Here is a 22,911-nt window from a genome sequence, read left to right on the forward strand (position 1 = left end):
TAATACACATCCAGCTGGTGTGGGAGCTTGTGGGATAGCAAAACTAACTGCACACACACACATACACACTTATAAACCAGGCAGCTGAGAATTGAATTAAAATAGAAACCTGACAGTATATTTCGACTGGATAACCAGTGCCATGTTGCTTGTAACGACAAGAGTGACTCCTACAGTCAATGTACAAATCACTGACAAGTGTACTTGCTATGCAATTCTTCAGTCGTGACACCTCCAAGACATTTCACAAGGTAAGAAACCAATACTTGACTGGGTACTCGTGTATTTCGTCTAATGCACACTATACATGATTCAAAATGAAAAAAAAAAGAAATGAGCGGCTGATCGCTGCAAAATCAGTATGTGTATGTATTTCTTATCTTCTCTGACGTTCTTGTGACATCACTCACATGCTGGATGTTCTCGTGAATCAGCTGTAAGGCGACGCACTCTTACTTTCTGGAGTGTGAAATGAAGGAAAACTAAAATAACGGAAAAATTACTGACGGTATGCAGATTTACAAGGTTACTGTGACAACAACTTACGGCTCTACATTTACCTCCCTACACACACACAAACACACAGATTTATAACTTGACTTTCTGGTACATATTTAAGGTCTCTATCATTTCTTCTGTGGACATGACCTGTAAAAAGCATCTGACACCAATCGTCATGGCAAAAGGTTGTCGATTCTTTCTCAAAGGCCCAGAGGTAGATATGATCACAGACGTGTATACACGCACGCACACGTGCTCTGTACTGACGTGAGAAATGTCTATCTAGACCTGATGACGAGTGTTGACTGTGACAAACAAATATTCACCAAACCATGTACATATTACAGCTGTACAGCTGTACATTACTGCCGATGTTTATCCTACCCCGCAGACATCCTCCCAGCCTACATCTAAAAGATGATGTTCCTGTGCGAGGTGGGCTACATCACTTTCTGTTCCAGCAACCAGCCTCCTCACTTCTTCCTGCCACTCCGCCGAGCAGAAGGCCTGTGACCCATCACCCGGGTCTCTGCCCAATGGAGGTCATTGAAGTCGTAGTCACTGGCTGCATGACGGAGAAAAAAAAACAACAGAAAAATAAAACTTTTTAACTGGCGAACAAGGAAGAAAAATGTCGTCTACTCGCGGTGTCAGAAGCGGTTGACCCTCGCGTTTAAATAGAACCAGCGACTTGAAACCATGTTGACACTCAGATTTACCAGACACGTGGTGCTGCCCCAACTGCTGGTACATACATGTACAGTCCAATCAACAGTGATCTTCGGTCAGATGATATGTCTTACTTCTCGTCCATCTTGCACGGTTAAACTTTTATCTCGTGTACGTATGTCTCCTATGCAAAACTCTTTTTCTTACCTTTTCCTGGGCTTAAAAAAGATGAAAGAAATGAACAATAAAGCGTATTTAACAAAGACTGATATTTTTAAAATACAGGAAAACAATTATCAAGACAGAAGAAGAAAGAAGAAGAGCATGGTCTCTAAAGTAAGAGTGGTGTAGTGGTGTTTACCGGCAGAAAAACAGGTTGCGAGGCTCCTGCGTACACACGGCCATCAGCTCCGCGGATGAAGCTGTCGGTGTCGGTGCGGGGTACGTGAAGTAGCATCTGCTGCAAGTGCCGCAGTCCCCGGACATCATCATCACACCAGCAGCCACGTCAGCAAACAGCACACAGCGCGCCATGTTGAGGGAACATGAAGACATAGGAAGAGAAAATACAGTGTCCTCACCTTACTCATTTCGAGTATATATCATCTGCGAACTGATTTCCTGTTGATCGATGACAATTTTCTCAATCTAAATAATTAGATGTGACTAGATTCCAGAGTTCAATTTTTACTGAGGAGGCTTGAGGCCATTTCAAGGGAACAACAGCAGCCATCATAACTAACATTTTCATAAACTGTAGTGTGGAAAAAAATACAATCAACTTTCGATTGTACAAATATGTAACAGGTACAGCAGCATTATTATTTTACATCCCAAAATGACAGTAATAAAAATTAATCATGTTAAAATAACTACATAAACTAATTGGAAAAAAATGCAGAATTCAACTAGGGCAAATGAAAGTCTACGATGCAAGATTCAGATTAAGATAGTAGGCATCTAAGTATGCATCAGATTGATTGATTCTTTATTACTTTAAAGGCATAGCTTCAGCAAGGGTGTGAGTATTTCTGAAAATAATTACACATTTTAAAACTTGTGTACATACAATCCAGTAATAAGTAATATCAAAACTAATTGTTCTCCAATTGTATACACACATACATATATATGCACTTCAAAAAGCAGCGTTGGTGAATACAACTACCTCTTACACACACATACACTGTTCATACACCATTATCCTAAATATCAACACTATACATGGAGAATCATTACATTATAAAAGAGAAAACCTCCTCCCAGCCTTTGACTATCAAACCAAAACTTAGAGAAAGGAGGTAAACAAGTATCATGTGTAACATATACCTTATACTCTATGAGCTTCCTGACTGTAATGGGCTTTAATTTATTCCACAACTTTTCTTATCTCCAATGCATTGTCAACAAAAGAGACAAGATGTAATGTATTTGGCATTCTGTTATCTGAAATCAAGAGTGTGAAATGGAAAAAGGAAGAAGTATTTTTTAGCGATGAACAGTTTACGAAGGTTAAAATATTCAGGGCATAGAAAGAGAAAGTGCTGTTCAGTTTTGACTGTGTCAGGGTAAAAAGGGGGAACATTGAAGATTCTGAGTGAGTTAAGCAATAACAATTCTGATGGCATTTGAGTACAGCTGTACCATTCTAAATTTTATGAGGGTATCTCTTATGCCTCTGTAATTCCACCAGACAAGGTAGTTGCTTAAAGCAATGAGTCTTGAATGAATTGTATGGGAAATATCTTGAACTGCTTTAAATCGCATCATGCCACTGCTGGTGATGGCAGTCTACCAGTCTCTGTTTCAGGATTTGTGTAAAGAGTTTATTGTTTCCAGTACCTTGACTTTCCAACACAATGCCAAAACTGTATTCATACAAAAATATCATAATGAAGTGCAGCCATGTTTTCTTGTTTTGTACATGTAGCATTGCTAGCATTAAACAGGCTTTATCCGGGAGTTTAGTTTGTGGCATTCTTAGCAGACGGAGCTAATATCCAACACACTGCACTGATGCTTTGACAGACAAAAGGGAATCTACCACATTCCCCATATGTCAGCAAATCCTAAAAATCTTTTCATTGTGAAGGTGTGAACCTTCTCAGTGCTATCATTACTGGTGCACAGTCGCCATATTTCAGTGCCATACAAAAGTACTGGCTGGAACTGAGCATCAAAAATATTGAAAAACAGGTTTGGTGAAGTATCACCGATGTACCATAACAGTCTAAGAATACTTCTCACTCCACACTTTGCATTTTCAGCTATATGGTCTAATGCATGTGTGCAAATACACCTTGTGGACAAAACTATGCCCACATATTTTGTAAACATTCACAACTTTTAAAGAAGAATTACCAAAGAACCATTTTCCCTACAAGATATGACACCACCATTTTGGAAAATCAAGACATTTGACTTATCTAGGTTGGCAGCAAGGTCTAAAGACCTCAAGCACTGGTAAAGAATATTCAACTGGTTTTCCAATGATTGTGTCTGATACAAAGTCAACATCTTCAGCAAAGAGTAAAATAAATACCTTGATCAGTTCTGGGGTTAGCTGGACACCATGATTCCCATACTCATGTATGTCCTTTGTTAGTTCATTTGTAAACAAGGGGAATAATACAGGACCACAAATCTCACCTTATTTAAGACCACAGGAGCATTCAATATAATCAGACAGCTTTGCACCAGCTCACACTCTAGCCTTAATATTATTGTACATGCTTTGAATTGCTGAGAACATTTTTCCTTTTAAACCATTGTTTTAGTAGATTGCATATGGCCATGCTTTATAGTATCTTTATACATGATGTCTTTATAGTAATGTGAATGTGGGGGGGCAATACACAGAACTAAAAGTACATCTTAATCTGTATCCATCAGTTGTTTAGAAATTTTGACAACAACCACGTTCTCACACTCAAGACAAATCTGTGTAACAGACCGACTGTAGTCATTCTTAATTAACAAAGCTACACCACCAGAAATCCTGCCGGGGGAATCTGACAGTTTGAGAGCAGGGGATGTAAAAGCTTTGACATTCGGGAACATGGCCTCAGGTACAGAATCTTGCTACAAGTAGAACAACATCAAATGTATCAACATGTGAGAGCGCATCTGTCTTACCGTCCACAGAAAGTCCCTCCATATTACACGTTAGAAATTTCAATAACCTGTCTTTTATTGTAGAACTGGGGTGGGCTGGGGCGTCGAGTCCCTTTTTTCTTGCTCTTTTAGAGTCGGTTTTTACGCCTTTTAGGCTGCTATAGTCCGTGCTCGCAGTCGACATTCTCCATTCAGCGGGCAGACAACTGACCACTCGTATGAGACTTGCTGGATTACCGCCCGCTGGTTCTACAGCAGCACGAGTGACAAGGAGGTTGTCTGGTCTAGCATGGTCTCTATCGTCTGCACAGTCCTATGCCTCTGACCTGACGACACTTCAGGCAAATAACATCTCAAAAGCCCGTGGAGAAGGGAAGCTCGCATTTTATAACAATGGTCAGCTCCACACAGAACCCAGACGTACACGCCCTCCAACAGGTCGTTTCCTTGACAACAAAGGTGCTGGTAACGAAGCAGCCAACGAAGATATGGCAGGTGCACCGACTACCCTGGTACTGCCACCCGAGGTGCCCGCAACTACCAGTAATGCAGACGTCCAACTCAGTCAAATGCACAAGATGGGAGTGACAGACGTCAGCAATCCACCCCCTCTTCTCGCCCCCACACACCCTCAGCCCGCGACATCAACTGTGAGAAGCATGGACAGCATACGAAGTAAGGAAGGATAAAAAAAAAACACCTAGTACTGATGACTAATAAGAGATTAATAATTTTTAAAATGTAGAAAATGCAAAGGGGAAAGGGGTATATGGTAACAAGAACTGAGGGTATTGGGATTCTGAAGAGGAAAAATAGGGAAGTAGCCAACAGATGAAGGGAGAAGGGTTGAAGATGGACTAGCACTGTGTGAACTGTTAGAATCCTCAAGGAAAAGGTGCGTTTACAGTGCACATTGAAAGAATTCAATGGTGGGTAGGGGGCAGGTAGTTCAGGAAGTTTTGCTGCACAGCTAACTAAAAATCCTGTGACCGTGTGTTGTTGTTCTGGTGACAGTAGTCATAGCAGTTGTCTGGCTGTATTATCTGTACACTTCATTAGTCATACAGTCCTAGACAAATGTCTAACTCACTGTTCGTGAGTAGGCCTACGGTAGTAAGTCTGTGGTAATAAGTAGGTTGGCAGGACTTAAGTAGCCAATCGTCTTCTGACTTTAAAAAGCTAAATTGAATGCTAACGTTTGTAAAGCAAGCTTAGTTGATAAAACGTATATATAGATATATAATAATACATATATTACCACACAGGTATTGATGAGAAGTGCTTGCGTTGAATAAATGCATCTAGAAATATTTTGTTGTAAACTGTCCCCCACGTCATCCCCAGTTTCACACACACACACTATGTTATACTCAAATGGCATAATCTTAGTCCACTAACCCTCACTTATGACGCTATGATCTGTCTATCAGTTTCTCAAAATATTGTCGGAAGGCTGGGGTTACTTCGTAGCAACATCCACATCACTCTATTGACCTCTCCAGCTACAAGTCCCCGACACATCACAGCGAACATTAAAAGAGTTTAAAGTGATTGCGTCATGAGTGTACATCAATAGACTAATGTCAACAGCCAGTGGGAGATCTGGTGCCAAGTGTCCCTTACCTTGACCATTCTTTGTGCACGTATTCTGTTTGGATTCCCCCAGCTTGTCTTGGGAGGGCGTAGAAGTCTACAGTCAGCATGTTTGGTGGCTCCAGCAGGCTGCAAATGAAGTCGCCGGTCAGAGCACTGTGCTGGGTAAAGACAGGAGGATGTGGGGGATGGGGATACAATTCAAATCTTGCACATGCTCGCACGTTTACAAACACCAGTTTATTCACCAACTCAAAAACAAAATCGTAAGAGACAATTTAACAGTCACACGGTAAGTTTTCTCTCACACCTTTGACAGTCATATCAAGATCAGATCGTCAGTGCACTCTTGAGTGAGATCGCCAAGAGACCTTGGCAAGAAATGAGGCAGTCGCGAACCATGATAACTCCAACTTGCTCAGCAATACTTCTGTCAGCACCGGGTAGTGGGTGGTCATGTCCCTTGCCCTCTACTGGACGTCTGGTTGCCGCCCTGCGAGTCACTACCGTCATGTCAGGAAGGGACCGCCAAGTGCGACTCGTTTGTGTTCGTGACTCACCTGCGAGCGTGACGGCGGACCATATTCAGTTCAAAGACCGTGTGGGGGCGTTCCGGCCGAGCAGGTGGGAAGCCAGGCAACGCGGGCATTTGCGAGTAGGGAGATCTGAAAGACATCGACAGACATGACTGATGCTTACTGTCTAAACCACACATGCTGCCTGGAAAAACTCAAACTAAACGGCGACAGGCAAAAGCTCTAGGGCGGCGGTTCTCAACCTTTTACTTGGGACGCCCCCCTGACGAACAAAGGTACGTCCACGCGCCCCCCTTAGCCAGCAATGTAAGCTAATTTCACTAATACCTGTATAAGAAACTTTTTAAAAAATGACCACCTTCGCGCCCCCCTTGGAAGCACGTCGCCCCCCCCCCACAGGGGGTCGCGCCCCACAGGTTGAGAACCGCTGCTCTAGGGATTCAACACATTCAACACAGCCAAGAGACCTGCCATCATGCACTGTCTACACGTCTATTCAGGCTGGTATAGACTACACACTGTCTACACGTCTATCCAGGCTGGTATATACTACACACTGTCTTCACGTCTATCCAGGCTGGTATAGACTACACACTGTCTACACGTCTATCCAGGCTGGTATAGACTACACACTGTCTACACGTCTATCCAGGCTGGTATATACTACACACTGTCTTCACGTCTATTCAGGCTGGTATATACTACACACTGTCTTCACGTCTATCCAGGCTGGTATATACTACACACTGTCTTCACGTCTATCCAGGCTGGTAAAGAAATGAGAAAACTGTACAAGCTGTGTTTGCTGGAGCTTTCATTGTCCAGCCTGCTCGTTAATAATATTTTACTGTTATCGTGCGATGTGTGCCATGACTGTTACGTTGGCATGGTAACGGTTAGAGCACAGAGCGAGAGTCCACATTGTGGTAAAACACTAAACAAATATACATTTGTATTTAGTTTGACAAAGACTTACTCTGGTAGGCATATTAATTTTCGGTCACATGAGAGACAGTTCAGCTTCAGCGGCCTGAAAACAAAGGAAGTGAATGGTAAGCAAGCTCCACAAGATGTCAGCACACCCTGGCAGCCTGCATGACATGACTCTACCGTACACTGCATGACATCAACACCACACAACAACAGACGGAATACACGACCACACCACAACTGCAGGCACACCAAATAACACCTCCCAGCAGCAAACATAACACATCAACACACCACAGCAGCAGACATACACACACCACATACAACATCAACACTGAGCAACAGCAGCTACAACACAAATACAGACCACACATCAGCACATGTCAAATATTAACACACCATCATAACTGTCAGGAGGCATCAGCACACCTCAACAGCAGGCACGTGGCCAACACACCAATGACATCAACACAACAAACAGCAGCACTGCACACACACACACACAAACACACTTTTTCCCTTCTGCCTGTCAGTATTCAATTGTATTTAAAAAAATGTTTTTTACTTTCTTATTATATGCATGCTACACACACAAAGAGGAAAAGGACGAAGGTATGACAGTGAAACACATGAGAGCTGAAATCAAGACATGAAACACGTGGCCATCTTCCTCACCAACAGCGACACCACTCAGTCCCACCCACTCAGCTGATGTTAAACAGGTGATTTTTAATCTGTGATGCCCCTGACCCTGACGTCTTCACCTGACACGAGCTCTGTCTTTGTTTATGTTGTTGTCATTGTTGTATTGACTAATTGATACTTTGATGTGTCAGGCACTGAGCTGGTGGGGCGGGATGCACTGTCTACGTCACCTTTACTTTTGTTCATGAAATACTCTCACTCACTTACTCCTTCCCAGTGCAATACGGCAGGAGATTAGAGAACAGCTCAGTGTTTGTAGTCGTCATCTTCATTCCATCAGTCAATTAGCAAACTCTCACTTAGTCTCCATTTATCTACCTACGGTCTGACTCTTTTTATCTGTTTGCATCTGACTCTGTGGCATCGGCTCTCCCTCTTCTCTCCTTTCATCTGCCTGTCCTGTCTCTCCCAATCTCTCTGTGTCAGTCTCTCCGTATCTGCCTGCCTGAGTCTCTATCTCCCTTTCTGTCACCATCTCTGTCTCGCGGTTCTCTCATCCTTTTATACAACTCTCCGCAAAGTGCGTCTTTGTCTGTCACACTGTACGCCTCTCTCTCTCTGCCTCATATGCCCTCCTGTACTACTAACAAGGTAAAACCTCGTGACCCCGTATTTAACTCTGGCTTTCCCCTCCACACCCACACCCACACCCACACCCACTGTACCTCTTGGTGCAGCCCACTGAGCTATCGCGAAGTATGTCCTGGTAGACCGCGGAGATCACCTCCTCCCTGATGCCATGCCGAAAGTCTTGCAGCTCAGTCTTCGTTGCCATTTTATCCAAGTCTTGGAGCACCTTTTCCTGCTCACTGACAAATAAGGCCTCCTGCAACAGAGGAAACAACAACAACAATAAATAATGAGGTTAACAGCCCATTTCTCCGCACGCAGGTGAGCTCCATGCGCTTTACAAGATGTAGAGGGAAGTAGGTAGTGATGCCGCATGATAATCAGGAAATTCACTCAGTCTTGTGATGTCTACAGATCTCTGAAGTGTTTACTGAGTGATCAAGGCAGGTGAGACAGGCACACCTTGTCACCTTGTCAGCTGGCGCTTCTATCCATGTGCGCCCCACCCCACAAACGTCCAGTAGCAATCGACGGAAGACTGAACGACATTCATGATAAGTTGGAGAACAATGACAAGAACAATTCATCAAGCTTACCATCAGCATAATAAATTATTAGTCCTCAACATTTCACCATTATTTGATAATACAAGATCCACCTTAATCCGGTTATCAACGTCAACGTTACGACAAAGGGAAGCTACATAAGAGAGTGGCTGAATGAGTTTCTGAAATTAAACTAAAATCACATGTCCGGGATCATTGTCATGCATTCATCTCCTCTTATTTGTCCGCCGTCTCACCTGGGAATCTTGACGCTGTATAATGCTCTTAATCTTCTCTTCGTGAGACTCGTTGATGGTAGACAGCTTCATGAAGCGCCGCAACAAGTCAGCTTGCTGGTGATTCTAGAAGAGCAGAGGGTAAACTAAGCCATTGTTTCTAGGAAACAACACAATGAAGAGCTATAATTTCTAGATAACAGAGATTATAAACTGTGGTTTCTAAGGTAGCATACATTGATGAAAACGAGGCCAAAACTTGAGACTTTGGGTGTGCAAGCGGCAAGTCCTAGCGTCCTCGTCAAGACCTCGTGGACAAAGCTGTGATACAGAATTGCACTAAGATCAAGTCATGTAACGGTTTATCGTTTGTAAGCTGTTTATTCTTGCTAAAGGTCATTACAGCATGTCACAAACCTGCTTTTTAAAATCAAATGTTGAATGAGAATGGAAAGGGTGGGCGGGTGGCGAGTGTTTGCGTGGGAGGTGATGGGTGCGTAACGGCGCCATTGAGTGGCTCCACTCGTTTAGAGTGTTTGAGAAAAAGCAAGAATTGTTGTTGCCTGATGCGTGTCTTTGGCTGTGACGGGAGAATAACCTAACTGCTTTCTCCACTGCAGTGTTTCGAAGTTCTGACCAGACGGATGTAAGATGCACATTTTTCATGTAAAACCTGTTGTGCGCCTGCCTCGAGTTTTGAGTGTTGACTTTTTATGCAAGTTTTTGGATTGCGTTATTAAACTGATGACAGTAATATAAAGACATAAAAGATTGTTAGGTTTAAAGGAGTACAACTAATTTATGTCCAGTTTTTTTCCTTTTATTTTATGACCTCCCTAGTAGTCGTCGTTGTGGGGACTGTAACAAGGCTGGGTATTGTGGTTCTTTGAGGGAATTCAAATCTGACCGCAGAGTCTTCAAAAGCTGACATGCCATAAGTGAACTATTAGTCAAAGACTTACCGCGGACAGCGGGGATTTCATGTGGTTTGTTGATTTTTTAAATGTTATATTCATTTCTTAAATTCAGATTTAGGTGTTAGGTGTTTCGATCTAGCGAGCCTGTATGTAGATCTGTAAGTACATAACATTACATTTGTATATTGTGTTTTGATAAGGTTTGGCAGTCCGTGTCTAACGGAGCTGTCCTGTCACCTCTGACCTCTCACCCGTGCTAGCGTTCGTGCTCACCGTGTCCTTGGCCTGGTTCAGATCTTTTCTGTCTGCTTTTTTCTTCTGCAGCTCTTTGATGGCGTCTTCTAGTAACTGCACATGCAATAATATTTCTATAAGAAATAGCAGGGTAACCATACGCACGCATACACACACGTACAAGTCAGACAACAAACGAAACAGATCATCTAGTCTGGAGAGAAAATCAAGACTTTACAAAGTTCTTTGGAAGGCAGTAAAGTACGACCATGGACGTGTAGGTATCGACAGACTTTCTTGCTCTCCTCACGATGATCGCCACTGCCGAGCTGCCATTTGCAACTCTCTTGTTGACATTTTCACACAGTTTGACATCAGAATCAGCTGTGGTATCTGATTATTTAGCGAGTCTTACCCCAATGAAATAACTGTCGTATTGATATGTTAGCAAGATAACAAAACATAAAATATATCTTGTTACATTTACGCATCATGTGTTGTTATCTAAGGTAATGTCAGCGGCCTCCAAACTGTTTATTTAACAATTTCCAACTGACTTCTTTATACGTACATTCTGTCTGGAATATTTCGTATTATTGAAAGTATTTACTAGATTTTGTACATTGCTGCAACACCAGTCATACATCAGTTCACGTCTAACGTACAGTTACTCATCCACAACGCACGAAACATTGTCAGGGAGACTGATCACACCATGCTTACACTCCTTGACAACGACTGTCTGATGTATTTTGATGCCACATCGTTCACAAGGTTCTTGACATCAGGTGCCCGGAGGAGCACGCATGGCAAAGTTTTCGTTCCTCTTGCAAAACTAATTGTCCACACCGCTCCGTGATCATTAAACTACTTTGTAGATTATACTACAGTTGCTGGCACTGGTTGGCCATTCCTGTCGTTGTTTACTTAACAGTTTTAGGAGAAAAACACGAACAAAGAATGTTGACGGCAACAGACAAATGTCATATCAAACCTGGATTTTTTGTTCATGGCATTTCCTTTCTTCCAGCAACATGTTTACGGCTTCAGACTCCACCCGACCAGAATCTGAAACCTATCGCATCATCGTCATCATTATCATCGTCGTAAAAGTCATTCATATTTAATATCCTTTCTCCTCCTCCCTATCTTCCTCTTAGTGCTCTTCGTCAGGTTGATTTTTTCAACCAAAGTGCAACATCAAAAATGGGATGAGCTTCAAATTGAGGTGCATGACCTTACAGGGCCTGCGACTTATTCTAATCGACGCAAACAATTAAGGTATGCATATCATTCAGTTTCTTTAAAGGCAGTTTATTAACGACACACAACTCTATGCTACCCCACACCAATCTGCTCAGCTCCTCCTCCCTGTATTCCCGAGATCCGAACCCTCGCCACCCGACACTCCTGTTCGTGGTGACAGCGCTCCACCCACTCAGCAAAAGCATTAAGATGAGGACCCATTCTGAAGCATCGTTTGGGCCATCGACTGTTGACGATAGTGAAAGTAGTGGCAGAGGTGGTGCAGGAGGAGAACAGTTGTGCTAACCCTGAAAATCATGACACTGTACTCTTACCTTTACCTCATCTTCTGTTTCGACAGACTTGTCGGCAACAATCCGGATGACCGGGTACCTGGAAGGATGAGGCGGAAAAATGTTGGGTAGTGTGACGTCCGATCGGTATCTACGTGGACTTTGTGGATCCAGGGGCCGTCCTTTGGGAGTCAGGATATCGAGGATAGCTGTCTGATTAGCCTGCACCTCCGCCACCTTACTTTCGAGGATGCTCACAGCCTCTGGGGGTAACCGCTGTCCGATGGCAGCAGCGAGGTCCGATGGACGATTGTGAGTAAATGCCTGCGTGCCAGCGTGTTTGATATACAAGCCTACTAACAACTCAAGGAAACATTAACGTCGAGACCTCATCCGGTAAAAGAGTTTGGATTCTTTACGATTTCTATGCAACAAAGAAATGGATTTTCATTCTTTTTTTGGGGGGAGAGCTCATGAGCAAAACAATGAATTAAACATACATTCGCATCCCACACACTCATACATTTACTACACTCTGACCCATATCCTACTCTCGTAGTAAATCTTATCAGAGAGCGGAAATATTAACTAGGCGCATCCACAGACGGTGGGACGTCACAGATTTGCATGATGGTCTTAGGTGTGTACCTGGTCAGCGGTAAGGGGTTCTTCGCTCCGATTTCGAGAGATAATCTGTAAGAAACATAAACTACTAATCTGAACACAATTCTGCACCCTACTGGAGACATAATTATGCATTTACTGAATGTGTTTTGAGACTTTAGTGCAAGGAATCGGGGGGAGGGTCGGGGATTGGTGTTTTACGAGTCAGCATCTAAGACTAAATCACGGCAAGGCAGCCAGCCCTGTAAACAGATGCCACATGCAAAGAAAAAACAGCGTGCCCAAGACGGGAGCTGAACCCAGGACAACCAGCCCTCTACGTGTTGGTGACAGGCACTAACTGTTGTGCAGTGTAAGATATTTTCGCGCACAATAATAGAGTAGATGGCAGGTGAACATACCAGATGATGCACAGTGCAAATTGACAAAAAGATTTTGGTTAAAACTTGAGACTTTCCACAGACGTCAGATACACCTTTCTTTCTCACAAAGGTTGTCCTACCTGTTGTTCAGCAACGTCAGGGATGGAGCTAGGCGTTGGCTGCTCGTTTACACCAGCTAATCTTGACAACACTTCTTCTTCCGGTTCCTTCACTAATTATGAGAGAGAAAAAATAACACCAAAAAGGTTCAGTTTTCCAGCATGCAAATTAATGTGCTGACAATATGGTTGTATTTCTTACCTTCTGAAGTTAACGCATCAGAAGGCATGGACCGTAGAGTAAGCTGAGACTATGGTATAATGCAATATTATTGCAAAATGTAATAAATATAATATCATCATCATCTAACTGCCAAGTCGGTGTCAAAGAAGAAAAGTCACTTTGATTACAAGTCTGGGATGGAGGCTGTTTTGGTTAGGCTTATATTACGATGTTCCCAGACTGATTGTTGTCGAAACTGTCAAGACGATTGCTGACAAGAATAGCCTTTAAAAAATAATTACACTCTGTTGACATAACACTCAAGACGTGTGTTGGTCATCAAACCAGAACAAAATAAATTTCCTTCTAGATATAAACTGTGAAAGAACGAAATAAACGTTTGATTGTCCGCCTCAGAAAAAAACACAACTTTGAATATTTTTTAATGGTTAAGACTGTGGAATAATTACTAGAACGCACATTTTCAAAACCCTAGAATTGCCCTAAACGAATTCTCAAGGTAGTTAAAACGGACAATAATAGAGTTGACTCTATATTATGCGTGCTCCAAGCTGCATATACGAGCGCACTTATGAACACACACACACACACGTTTAATAAGTTTTCATAAGTTTGTAGACATATATACATACAATTAAAACTAGTTAGTGCAGTGACATTTCCATTTGGCTCAGTAAGTGAGATACCCACTCAACTGATGGGGTAACTGAGGGTACTATCCTGCACCATACGGGTATCGAACCGGCAAGTACTCGCGCCTCCGACATGTGACCCATGTGCTGGCATGGCTCGCCGCTTCCCTAGGCTAAGTGAACCAAGGGAAGTAATGCCTTGCTTGCTGTCGGAGTCTGATTGTCTCCCTTGCTACGTTCACCGTTTTGCTACGTGCGACTGTTTCATGAAATAAAACTTATTAATGTGTTTAAATATGATTATGTATGTCCTACATTTTTGAGTAAAAAGCTCGGCAAGGAACGACGGGGTTGGGAAAAACGAAATAAATAAAGCAGATTGTAGATCAACAGATCAAAATCAAAAATCAAATCAAAACAGACTTTATTGTCTGCCCAGGAGGACAGAAATTTGTCTTTGCTCACATACCCATACAGACATTTAACACACAGTTAGAAGTAAAAGTGAGGAGTAAAATAGTGTTGATTGCACCAGTCCATCAAAGCAGTGTATGTTTATCCTAACAACAAACCTTGGGTGACCAAGGGCCTAAAAGCACTGCTTAACAAAAAGAAACATTTGTTCATCACGGCAGAAGCCCACGACAGAAGATTAGTACATAGAGAGGACCATGATGCTATCCGTTGGGTGGGCAGAGGCTCTACGAGCATACTAGTTAGTCCGCTTTCAGTAGTTTGCCGGTGGACCAACGAGTGTCGACGAGATTGAAACAGAGGTCGAGTGAGCTCTCGCCATAAACCGATGTGTCAGAATGCGGCTCGTGGTTACATCTTGAGCTCGCTGGAGGACCTGCCAGACGTCGAGTTATGATGCTTCCGCATGACGCAAGAGATACGCCGAGAAAGATCTTGGGTGTCCTAGTGGAGGCGTACGGCGAACGGAAAGAAAAAAAAAAAAAAAGATTTGATGAAACCAGACTGTTTGAAAGAGAACACACGTCTCTCAGGCTGCAATCTCCAGGCTAGAAAATAGCTGGCAGTGCGGCATCATTAATATGCTGCAATTGTCTCTCCTGGTCTCTATTCCGCTGTACGACTGTGAGACGTGGATTTTCTGTATAAATTTGACCAATCGGAGAATGGGAGACCAAGTGCCTGAGAAAAATCCTTCAAATCTCAAATGATTTTCGTAGGGAATTCTGTAGTCAGCCTAGTGAAACACCAGCAAAAACTCGCAAAATGAAGCGACGCATGCTAGTCTGGTCAGTCATGTTGCCGGCATGACATGTCAGGACTGTCCGTCAGAACACCGAGGACAGAAGGCACTGAAGACCATCTCAGTAGCACACTCGTTATCGTGCGCGTCCACCCAGTTCTTACACACCACTGGTAATGGTGAGCAAGCCTCTACCAGTCACGTGATCACTGATAACGACCACGCATCACCTACGTTCACCTGACGTACTTGTGTCACAGTGTCTCCCGTCATTGGCCACCAGCTCGCTTGTCGCTACGTCGTCTTGACCATCTCTCTATGTAGAGGACAGCCGCTCACTAACACTAGCTAACAACATATACAAGGGCGACATCTCCTCCTTCAGGTTATGCTTATATTTTTAGGGAGTGGGGATTAGTGCTCTTGACTAAGTCTAGTAAAAATCAGGCACTTACATTTTTACCCTCATTAAAACTTTTAACTAATTCCTTTCAATAAGCATCTCATGAGCACTATAAAACAGTTTCAAAAGCGCAAAATAATGTGCCCCCCTCTACCTTGCTTAGCTTCTAACACCCCCACCCGCATTCGGTAGTCCCTTCAAAAAGATGGACGTACGGACACAAGAGGTCACCAGAATCTGCATCTGCTGAGTGTGCTTGTGTGTCATTTGCCGCAGGTGACCATCTAGTTCGTCCTTCGAGACGAAGTTGAGCCTCTGCATGGCGTTGCAGAGGTCCTCCAGCGTCGTAAAGTTCGCATCCTTCAGCAGCTTCATCAGCTCTGTGATGATGGAGGGCACTAGAAGCTGACAGCTGTTTGCCACCTCTTGCAGCTTCCGACAGGACAGTCGCCATGGCGACGGGATAACGTGCAACACGAAGAGACAAGAAGACGAGGGTGTGGGCATGAAGGCGAGACCGGTTAACGAGCTCATTACAGCAAAGTAATGTTTTAAGTCAGATCAATGTGTGCGTTCTTCTACATGTCTAACAAGCGAATATTGCACAAACACTACGCTTTATGTAAGAGGCAATTATTTGTTTGTTTACAAACTTGTGCACAGACCATGTATCTGATGCTAAAGGAAGTTCTGCCGTCTGGTGGTTGCTCCCCACACCAAAACAAGAAAAAGTTAAAGGAGTTCCTGACAAAACTGCGGGTTGATAGCTTTGTTTGACATCGACCAGGAGAGTGGAGATCAAAACCTACAATGTCCAGCCTCTCCCCCCTTCTCTCTCTCTCACTCAAACACACACAAACACAAACACAGACGGCAGCACTAAACGACCCTAGAGGTCACCTCTTGGAAGACATCTTCGTGCAGTAGATCGGTATGTTCTAGAAAACTCAGCAGTTCGTGGACGCCAGCCGTTGTGATGCTGGTGGAATTGCTTAGCATCCGCAGCAAATGCATCAGCGGTTCCGGCGTGAGGCCGCAGTCGTTGAGCGCGCACAGGAAGTCGACGAGAGCGCGCGGCGTCAGCTCGTTCAACCTTCACAGACGTGCACACTAAACTCGGGTGGGTGACTACAATGCGCCTACCCACTCCATTTACTACTATGATGTAACAGGATTTAAAAGTCACTTGGCATGTTAACTAACAGTTCTGTCAGCTAGCCGCTAAAACTAAGTGAAGATTTCGTAACGCCTACTTTATGAGAATAAGCAAACACTTTAAAGAGAGAGAAATATATCAGTAATCAAATGAGTCCATGGCTTAATAGTGGAGAAATGACTGACTCACTGTCACTTGCTCATAGCTCATTTATGCACTCATCCCTTGACTTGTACCGGTCGTTGCGGGAAGCACGTAGACAGGAGCGACAGTTGACACGGCCAGCCACTCACTCCTGTAGTAGTCAGCAGGTCCTGCACAGGATGGTCAGTCCGCTCCTTCACATTCGTAATCCATTTCTTCTTTAGGCCACCGAGGCGTAGACCATCCTCAAAGGTACAAAGACAGTCTTGGAGAGAATATCCATGTTGGGTCACATGACCAAACTTACAAACCAACGTACACCGATTGATTCTTGTGAGTAGAGGTTCCTGCTGTCCTTCTAGTGTGGTGACAGTGCTAAGTGCTTGGTCATGGATCTTACCTTCTCTCTCCAAGCTCCCGAACAGCCCCTTTAAGTAGTTTTCGAATGCCTGGATTCTCCTTTCTGTATAAGCTAGCCAAGTCCACAAGAGCGTTACCACTTGGTAGAGATTAGTAGAATCCCTGCTCTCATGGTGCCATCCCGTCTGGTCACTGCCACTGTTGTCATGGCAATACTGATCGTTCGTTGACCTGCCGTCCTTGTAAAGGGTGGCTCCCAAATACTTGAGTCAGTTCTCCTTTTCGATCCGTACTCCACATATTTCTGCTTCACTGTTGCCAGTGACCCTGACGTTCACCGTCTCACAGATGGTCTCCTTTCTGTATCAACGAACTACCAGTCTGTTGGTAAGGTCTGGCACTTCCCTCTTGTTCCCTGCATCAAATCGGTCTTCCGAAAAGCGTAGGCCTTCCACCGATGGAAAATAAATTGTAATGGTCGTGTAGGATGTTTTCTCACACGATGTTTTCCAAGACGATGTTGAACAGTTGTCTAATTCACCGAGTCTCCGGTTTAATTAGTCTAAAAGCTTTACTTACTCCTTGAGTTGCTGGATTACAGTTCTGTTGACTCACTCAATGATTAATTAACCCATGTGCCACAGTTCATGATTCCCTTACTGACAGCAGGTCGGCACCTTGCTCGTTGACTTACTGAATTACTGACTGACTCATTCACTCATTCATTGACACAACAACTTACATATCTTACATACCACTTAATGAACTTAAGCCAACTAACCAGCCTATGAAAGAACAAAAGGCACAATCGAATCAACAAACCCATGAAACCAGAGAAGAAATTACCTGAAAATGTCTATAAAGACGTGCATGGCTTCACTGCCTAGGCTCTTCTTGTCCTTTAATAGGGACAAAAACTTGACTACGTGCTCTGTCCGGACATGATTGGTCTTCGAGAACTGCAAACCAAACGACACAGCTGGTCAGCTGGGAATTGGTGAAAGGTCCCTGTCGTGCTGAAGACCTTACACACAAAGAAAGCTTGACGCTGTATTTCAACTAGACACATTGTCTAATATGTGGCTGTGAAGAGCACAGTTTCTACAGGAGATCCATTTAGTCAGTCGTCCCTGTGCGGTACCGGTCGTTGGGGGAGGGCGAGGAGCACATGGACAGACGCGGCAGGTGAAAAGACAAGCCATTTGTGTCTGTTTGGGCGTGCACAAGACGACAGGTTCACATCTTCACGTCTGTAAGCTGGTTCTGTCACTGACTACCGCGGCGTCGACCACACTCTAAGGAACCTTCAAGTGCAGTCTTGGACAGAGTAACACATTACGCCGCTTGACTGCTGCTAGTAGGGGTTCCTGGTGTCCTCCGCTATTACCACGTTTTCGCGAGTACCTAGATTCTCCTCCCTGTATCGACAAGCGGAGTCCACGTCCAGCATCCGAAAACAAGATGATTACTACAAGACTTGTACAGTTTTACTGTGTATTATACCTGACGTATTGGATGCACCAGATCCTGTCCAGCATTTTCATTGCCGCGGATGTTGTCGCGGTCCTAGTGCGGATCTCTTCCACTGAGTTGTTTACCTTGAAAAGGGTGGATCTCACCTACTTGAACCAGCCCTACTCCGTTCATGTAGACATCTGTTGGCCAGAGACCATGACTTTACTTGTCTCAGCTCTGGTCTCCATTTCATACGCAATCGAACTGTCAGATCCTGCACTTTTGTAACAGTGCCTGCTATCAGATCCATGTCCTGTAAATCAGCTTTCAACCGATGGAGAAGAAAGTGTGATGGTCGTAAAGAATTGCGTTATTGTTTTCTCTTTATAGATGTTGAACTGCACAGGTGATATGGGTCCCTTCGATAGTCGCCTGATGTCATGCGAAAGAAAGCTCTCATAGCAGCACTATTGCACTCGTTGACCTCTTATACAATGTCTCCATGTTTGGACAAGACCCTCTTGATTTTAAATTTACGCATCACAAGACGTAGTCCCTCGTTAAGGTTTTTTAATGTATGAAGTAGTGATATAGACCTTGCTGGAGCTGAGGCTACTTCTTTATAAGGATGCTACAGTTGACGATCTGCTGAACTGTGCTCTGTTCTCTCAGTTTTCCAGCTGGCAGTTTCTTGGCGAGGTTGCTGATGCGAGTCTATTTTACATTCAACATGACGTTGGTTGGGTGGCTGATAAGGTTTTATTGTTCTGTAATTCTGACTAAAGACTGCGTCCATTCTTTTCTCTTTCTACACACAGAGCAGTGAGAGCTTTGTTCTTTCATCCCCACCCTGCGTGAGCAGCTCAACTGGAACGTTGTCCACAGCAGGTGATTTTTCTCCTCTCGTACAGCTCGTTTGACACCTTCCATAAGACTGGCAGGTACGCAAGTTACCTGGTCCTAGTCGGGTTGTTTTGAAGGATGTTAAAGTCTGTCTTCAGCTGGAAGTTGTACAGTCCATCGGTTGCTTTCTGTGAGGAGGCGGTCTTCACTGTCTTTGATGACTGAGGTCTTGTATTTACCTGTTCTCGTGATGTACCGAGCAGTTGGTAGGCCCCGAGCCATTCGTTCTTCTATTGTCCGGCATTGGCCTTCAGTCCAGTTCTCAACACCTGTCTCAATCCCTTACATGATAGAACTGGCGAGTGTGTGTTACACAAGTGTAGTGTGCTGTGTGTAGTAGTTAAGATAATGAGTGGCTCGCGATATCTGGACTAGGGATAGAGGAATAGTGAGACACCTAGAAACCATATTTGAAATTGTATCATTTTGTACATTGTCTGAAATACTCTCGATTATTAATAACTTTCTTGAACACACTAAATTGCCTTGTGCTGTTTATTGGGGAAGCGTACGCTGGGGGCTCGGAAGTCAATTAAAGTGTAATGAGCAATTTAGTGTAAGTGTGCGCGTACACGTGATGTCGGCGAGAGTTGGTGGAGGTGTCGAGTGTGTCATCAGCCCGAGGCAGCGGCAATCGCAACCTCTGTTTCGCGTGTTCTTTCCCAGAAGTTCACGACATACAAGTCCTTTATCCATGACTTAATGTGTTGCTTATTCGCTGTCCTGCTGTGACCTTTGTTGAAGTTTATCCGTTTAATCAGATTGATAGCGATGCTGTGAAGCAAGCCGCCCGTGATGTTTTATTTCTCGGCGTAAAAGTTGTGAAACCGTTACACTGATAACAGTTTTTCCACCTCTTGTGATTAAGGTAAATGATACATCTCCTTGTTTTATTCAATTACGTAATTTATTTTGCTGTTGTTTACTTGTTTCTTTGTTGATTTCATGATCAAACCGACCTATCCACGTCCTTCAATCAAATATTGTAAACCAGGAAATGAAGTGACAAAATGACACTTGTTTTTTGTCCGTTACATCAAGCAGGTGAGGAGAGTAAACTTAGTATTAGTGGGTGAAAGTAATTAGGTGTCGAGAGTAGTCTTATTTGTAGAGAGTAAATGCAAATAGGAAACGAAATCAAAATAAAATCGCGTGATTCAAACATCGTTAACCCCAAAAATCAGATGATGAAAGTACACTTACTATAGTGGGTAAAAGCAATCAGATGGCTAGAATACACGTATTTTTAAGCAATCAAATTACGAAAGCAAATGTCTTATTGATAAATAAATTAGCTAGATGGATCCTGCTACTGCCTTAACCTGAAGCTTGCACACTGCAGCCCAGACCCAGCCGTTACCAAGTTCAGTAGGTGCACCAGCCAGCTGTCAGGGAGATGATGATCGTCCATCACGACGCTGATGACCTCCTTCAGTGACTGCAAAACTGCGAAGCGGGATGTCCGGAGTTGGCCGTTAAGTTGATGAATTCCTTGATCAACTCCCGCACCTCTTCTGACAGGGAGGTGACCTTAAACGCCAGGTTCTGCAAGACCGGAACCATCTAGCTCACACTCAAGTGACAACGAGAACGTCATTTCTTTCTAGCACCTTACAGCAGGAACGTCAGACTCACTCTGTGTCTCTCCCTCTTCTTGCTCTCTCTAGCATGTTATATCGATAAAACCAGGATTTATCATAATTTCCATCTCACGAGGTTGCTGTACAAAAGTTATGTGTGTGTATGTGTTTGACACAGAAAGAGATCAAACCTTAGTGTTCAAGATTTGGGAACAATGGTGTTAGCTATAGTGACGTCACCTACCCACCATTAAATCCTTTACACGTGCACTGAACACACACGTCTTCTGTCAACATGACCCCTAACATCCTTTCCCATAATGTCCTTTGTCACACCCTGCCTTTTGTAATATCATGTTACTCTCAGCTTTTGTTCTTGTTATTTGGTTCTCTTTGTGTTTTCTGTATTGATGTTATTCTTCGTTTAGTACGGTTGTTTATTCTCTTATAGTTCAGATGTTATTTGTTTGTGTTGCTGTCCCTCGCATGTTGTCCATGTTTCGTTCTTGTTTTTAAGCGCCAAGAGCATGCTCCTTAGGAGTGTGAGTATGCGCTTGTTATTATTACACAAAACAGATAACAAATAAGCAACAACAAAAGAAATGATGATGAAGATGATGACGATGATGAATTGTGGCTCAAAGAACAGATTTCTGCGCTCTAAATTCATTTCATTCAGTCCATGCCGTCCCAGGCTGGGGTAGGACCAGTCCTAGGGAAGTCGGAGCGCAGCAAAGGCGAACTAACACCAGACGGGCCGGGGTAAGGGTTAGGGTCCCACGTGTCCCTACACTTGCCACGGTTCGCTCAGTAATCAGAAATGCTAGCTAGACATGCCTAGAGCCTGGCCTACCTGGACTTCCATGGAGGGTAAGACGGGCAGTGACGACAGGAGCTCGGTGAAGTAGCCGGGTATAGTGAAGAGCGTCGACATCATCTCTTTTAAGTCGTCTGGCTCCATGTTCTCCATGAGTGTCACGATCTCCTGCACAGCAGAGACACCCACACCTTCCACGCTTAGTCTTTCCTTTTGTTTTTTCATTTCGTTTTTTTTTTTTTTTTCTTTTAACGAGACAGGGATTTTCGTCCAGGTTCGTTTTTGCATGTAGAATGCGCGCGTGTGTTTGTATGTTGGTGTGCGACAGTATGTGCTCCCTCTACAGATAAAGAGCTTCGACCTACAGATAAAGAGCTTCTCGTGGATAAAGCGTGATATAAATTGTTCGCTATAACTATATATGTTTACATATGTGTATGCCTGTCTGTTTGTTGTGTTTATATTTCTGTGTATGTGTTTACGTACATTGTGAGTCTGTTCTTCTGCATAGGAGAGAGAGAGAAATGGTTGGGGACAAAAGTTCGATTTTATGTATTGATTTATTTATTTTGGTGTTTGTGTGTGTGTGTGTGTGTGTGTGGGGGGGGGTCTTTTTGTTTTGTCTTTTACATGCACCGATTTCTTTTTGATTTTTTCGTGCTTATTCCTCTCTGGTTTTGTCATGACCCCATTCCAAAAACCCACACACGCACGCACGCGCACGCAGTCACACTTGTCAGCAGGCCTGCTCACCATTAGCCCGCACCTGGACACCCCTTTGCAGGCGCGGACGAGAGGAAGGAGGTTGGCGATGCTGAAGATTGGATTATTACTGGCAGCGAGCAGCAGACTTAAGAAGTCCTCCTGC

General features: G+C 43.7%; 1 protein-coding gene across 1 annotated transcript; it reads right to left on the reverse strand.

The window, feature by feature from the left end:
- Window positions 1–96: 96 nt before the first annotated feature.
- On the reverse strand, window positions 97–22,911 carry LOC112569234. Its single transcript, XM_025246966.1, has 18 exons — window positions 22,797–22,911; window positions 22,080–22,211; window positions 21,007–21,191; window positions 18,135–18,247; window positions 16,529–16,721; window positions 15,844–16,060; window positions 13,215–13,306; window positions 12,737–12,781; window positions 12,131–12,412; window positions 11,545–11,625; window positions 10,590–10,664; window positions 9,421–9,525; window positions 8,714–8,874; window positions 7,390–7,443; window positions 6,438–6,542; window positions 5,908–6,006; window positions 1,532–1,630; window positions 97–1,066 (listed from the first exon to the last, which is right to left on the reverse strand). The coding sequence occupies exons 3-18, from the start codon at window positions 21,055–21,057 to the stop codon at window positions 1,060–1,062; spliced, it is 1,779 nt and encodes a 592-aa protein (XP_025102751.1). The 5' UTR covers window positions 21,058–21,191; window positions 22,080–22,211; window positions 22,797–22,911; the 3' UTR covers window positions 97–1,059.

This window comes from Pomacea canaliculata, linkage group LG7 (genome assembly GCF_003073045.1).
Source record: "Pomacea canaliculata isolate SZHN2017 linkage group LG7, ASM307304v1, whole genome shotgun sequence".
Taxonomy (NCBI): Eukaryota; Metazoa; Mollusca; class Gastropoda; order Architaenioglossa; family Ampullariidae; genus Pomacea; species Pomacea canaliculata.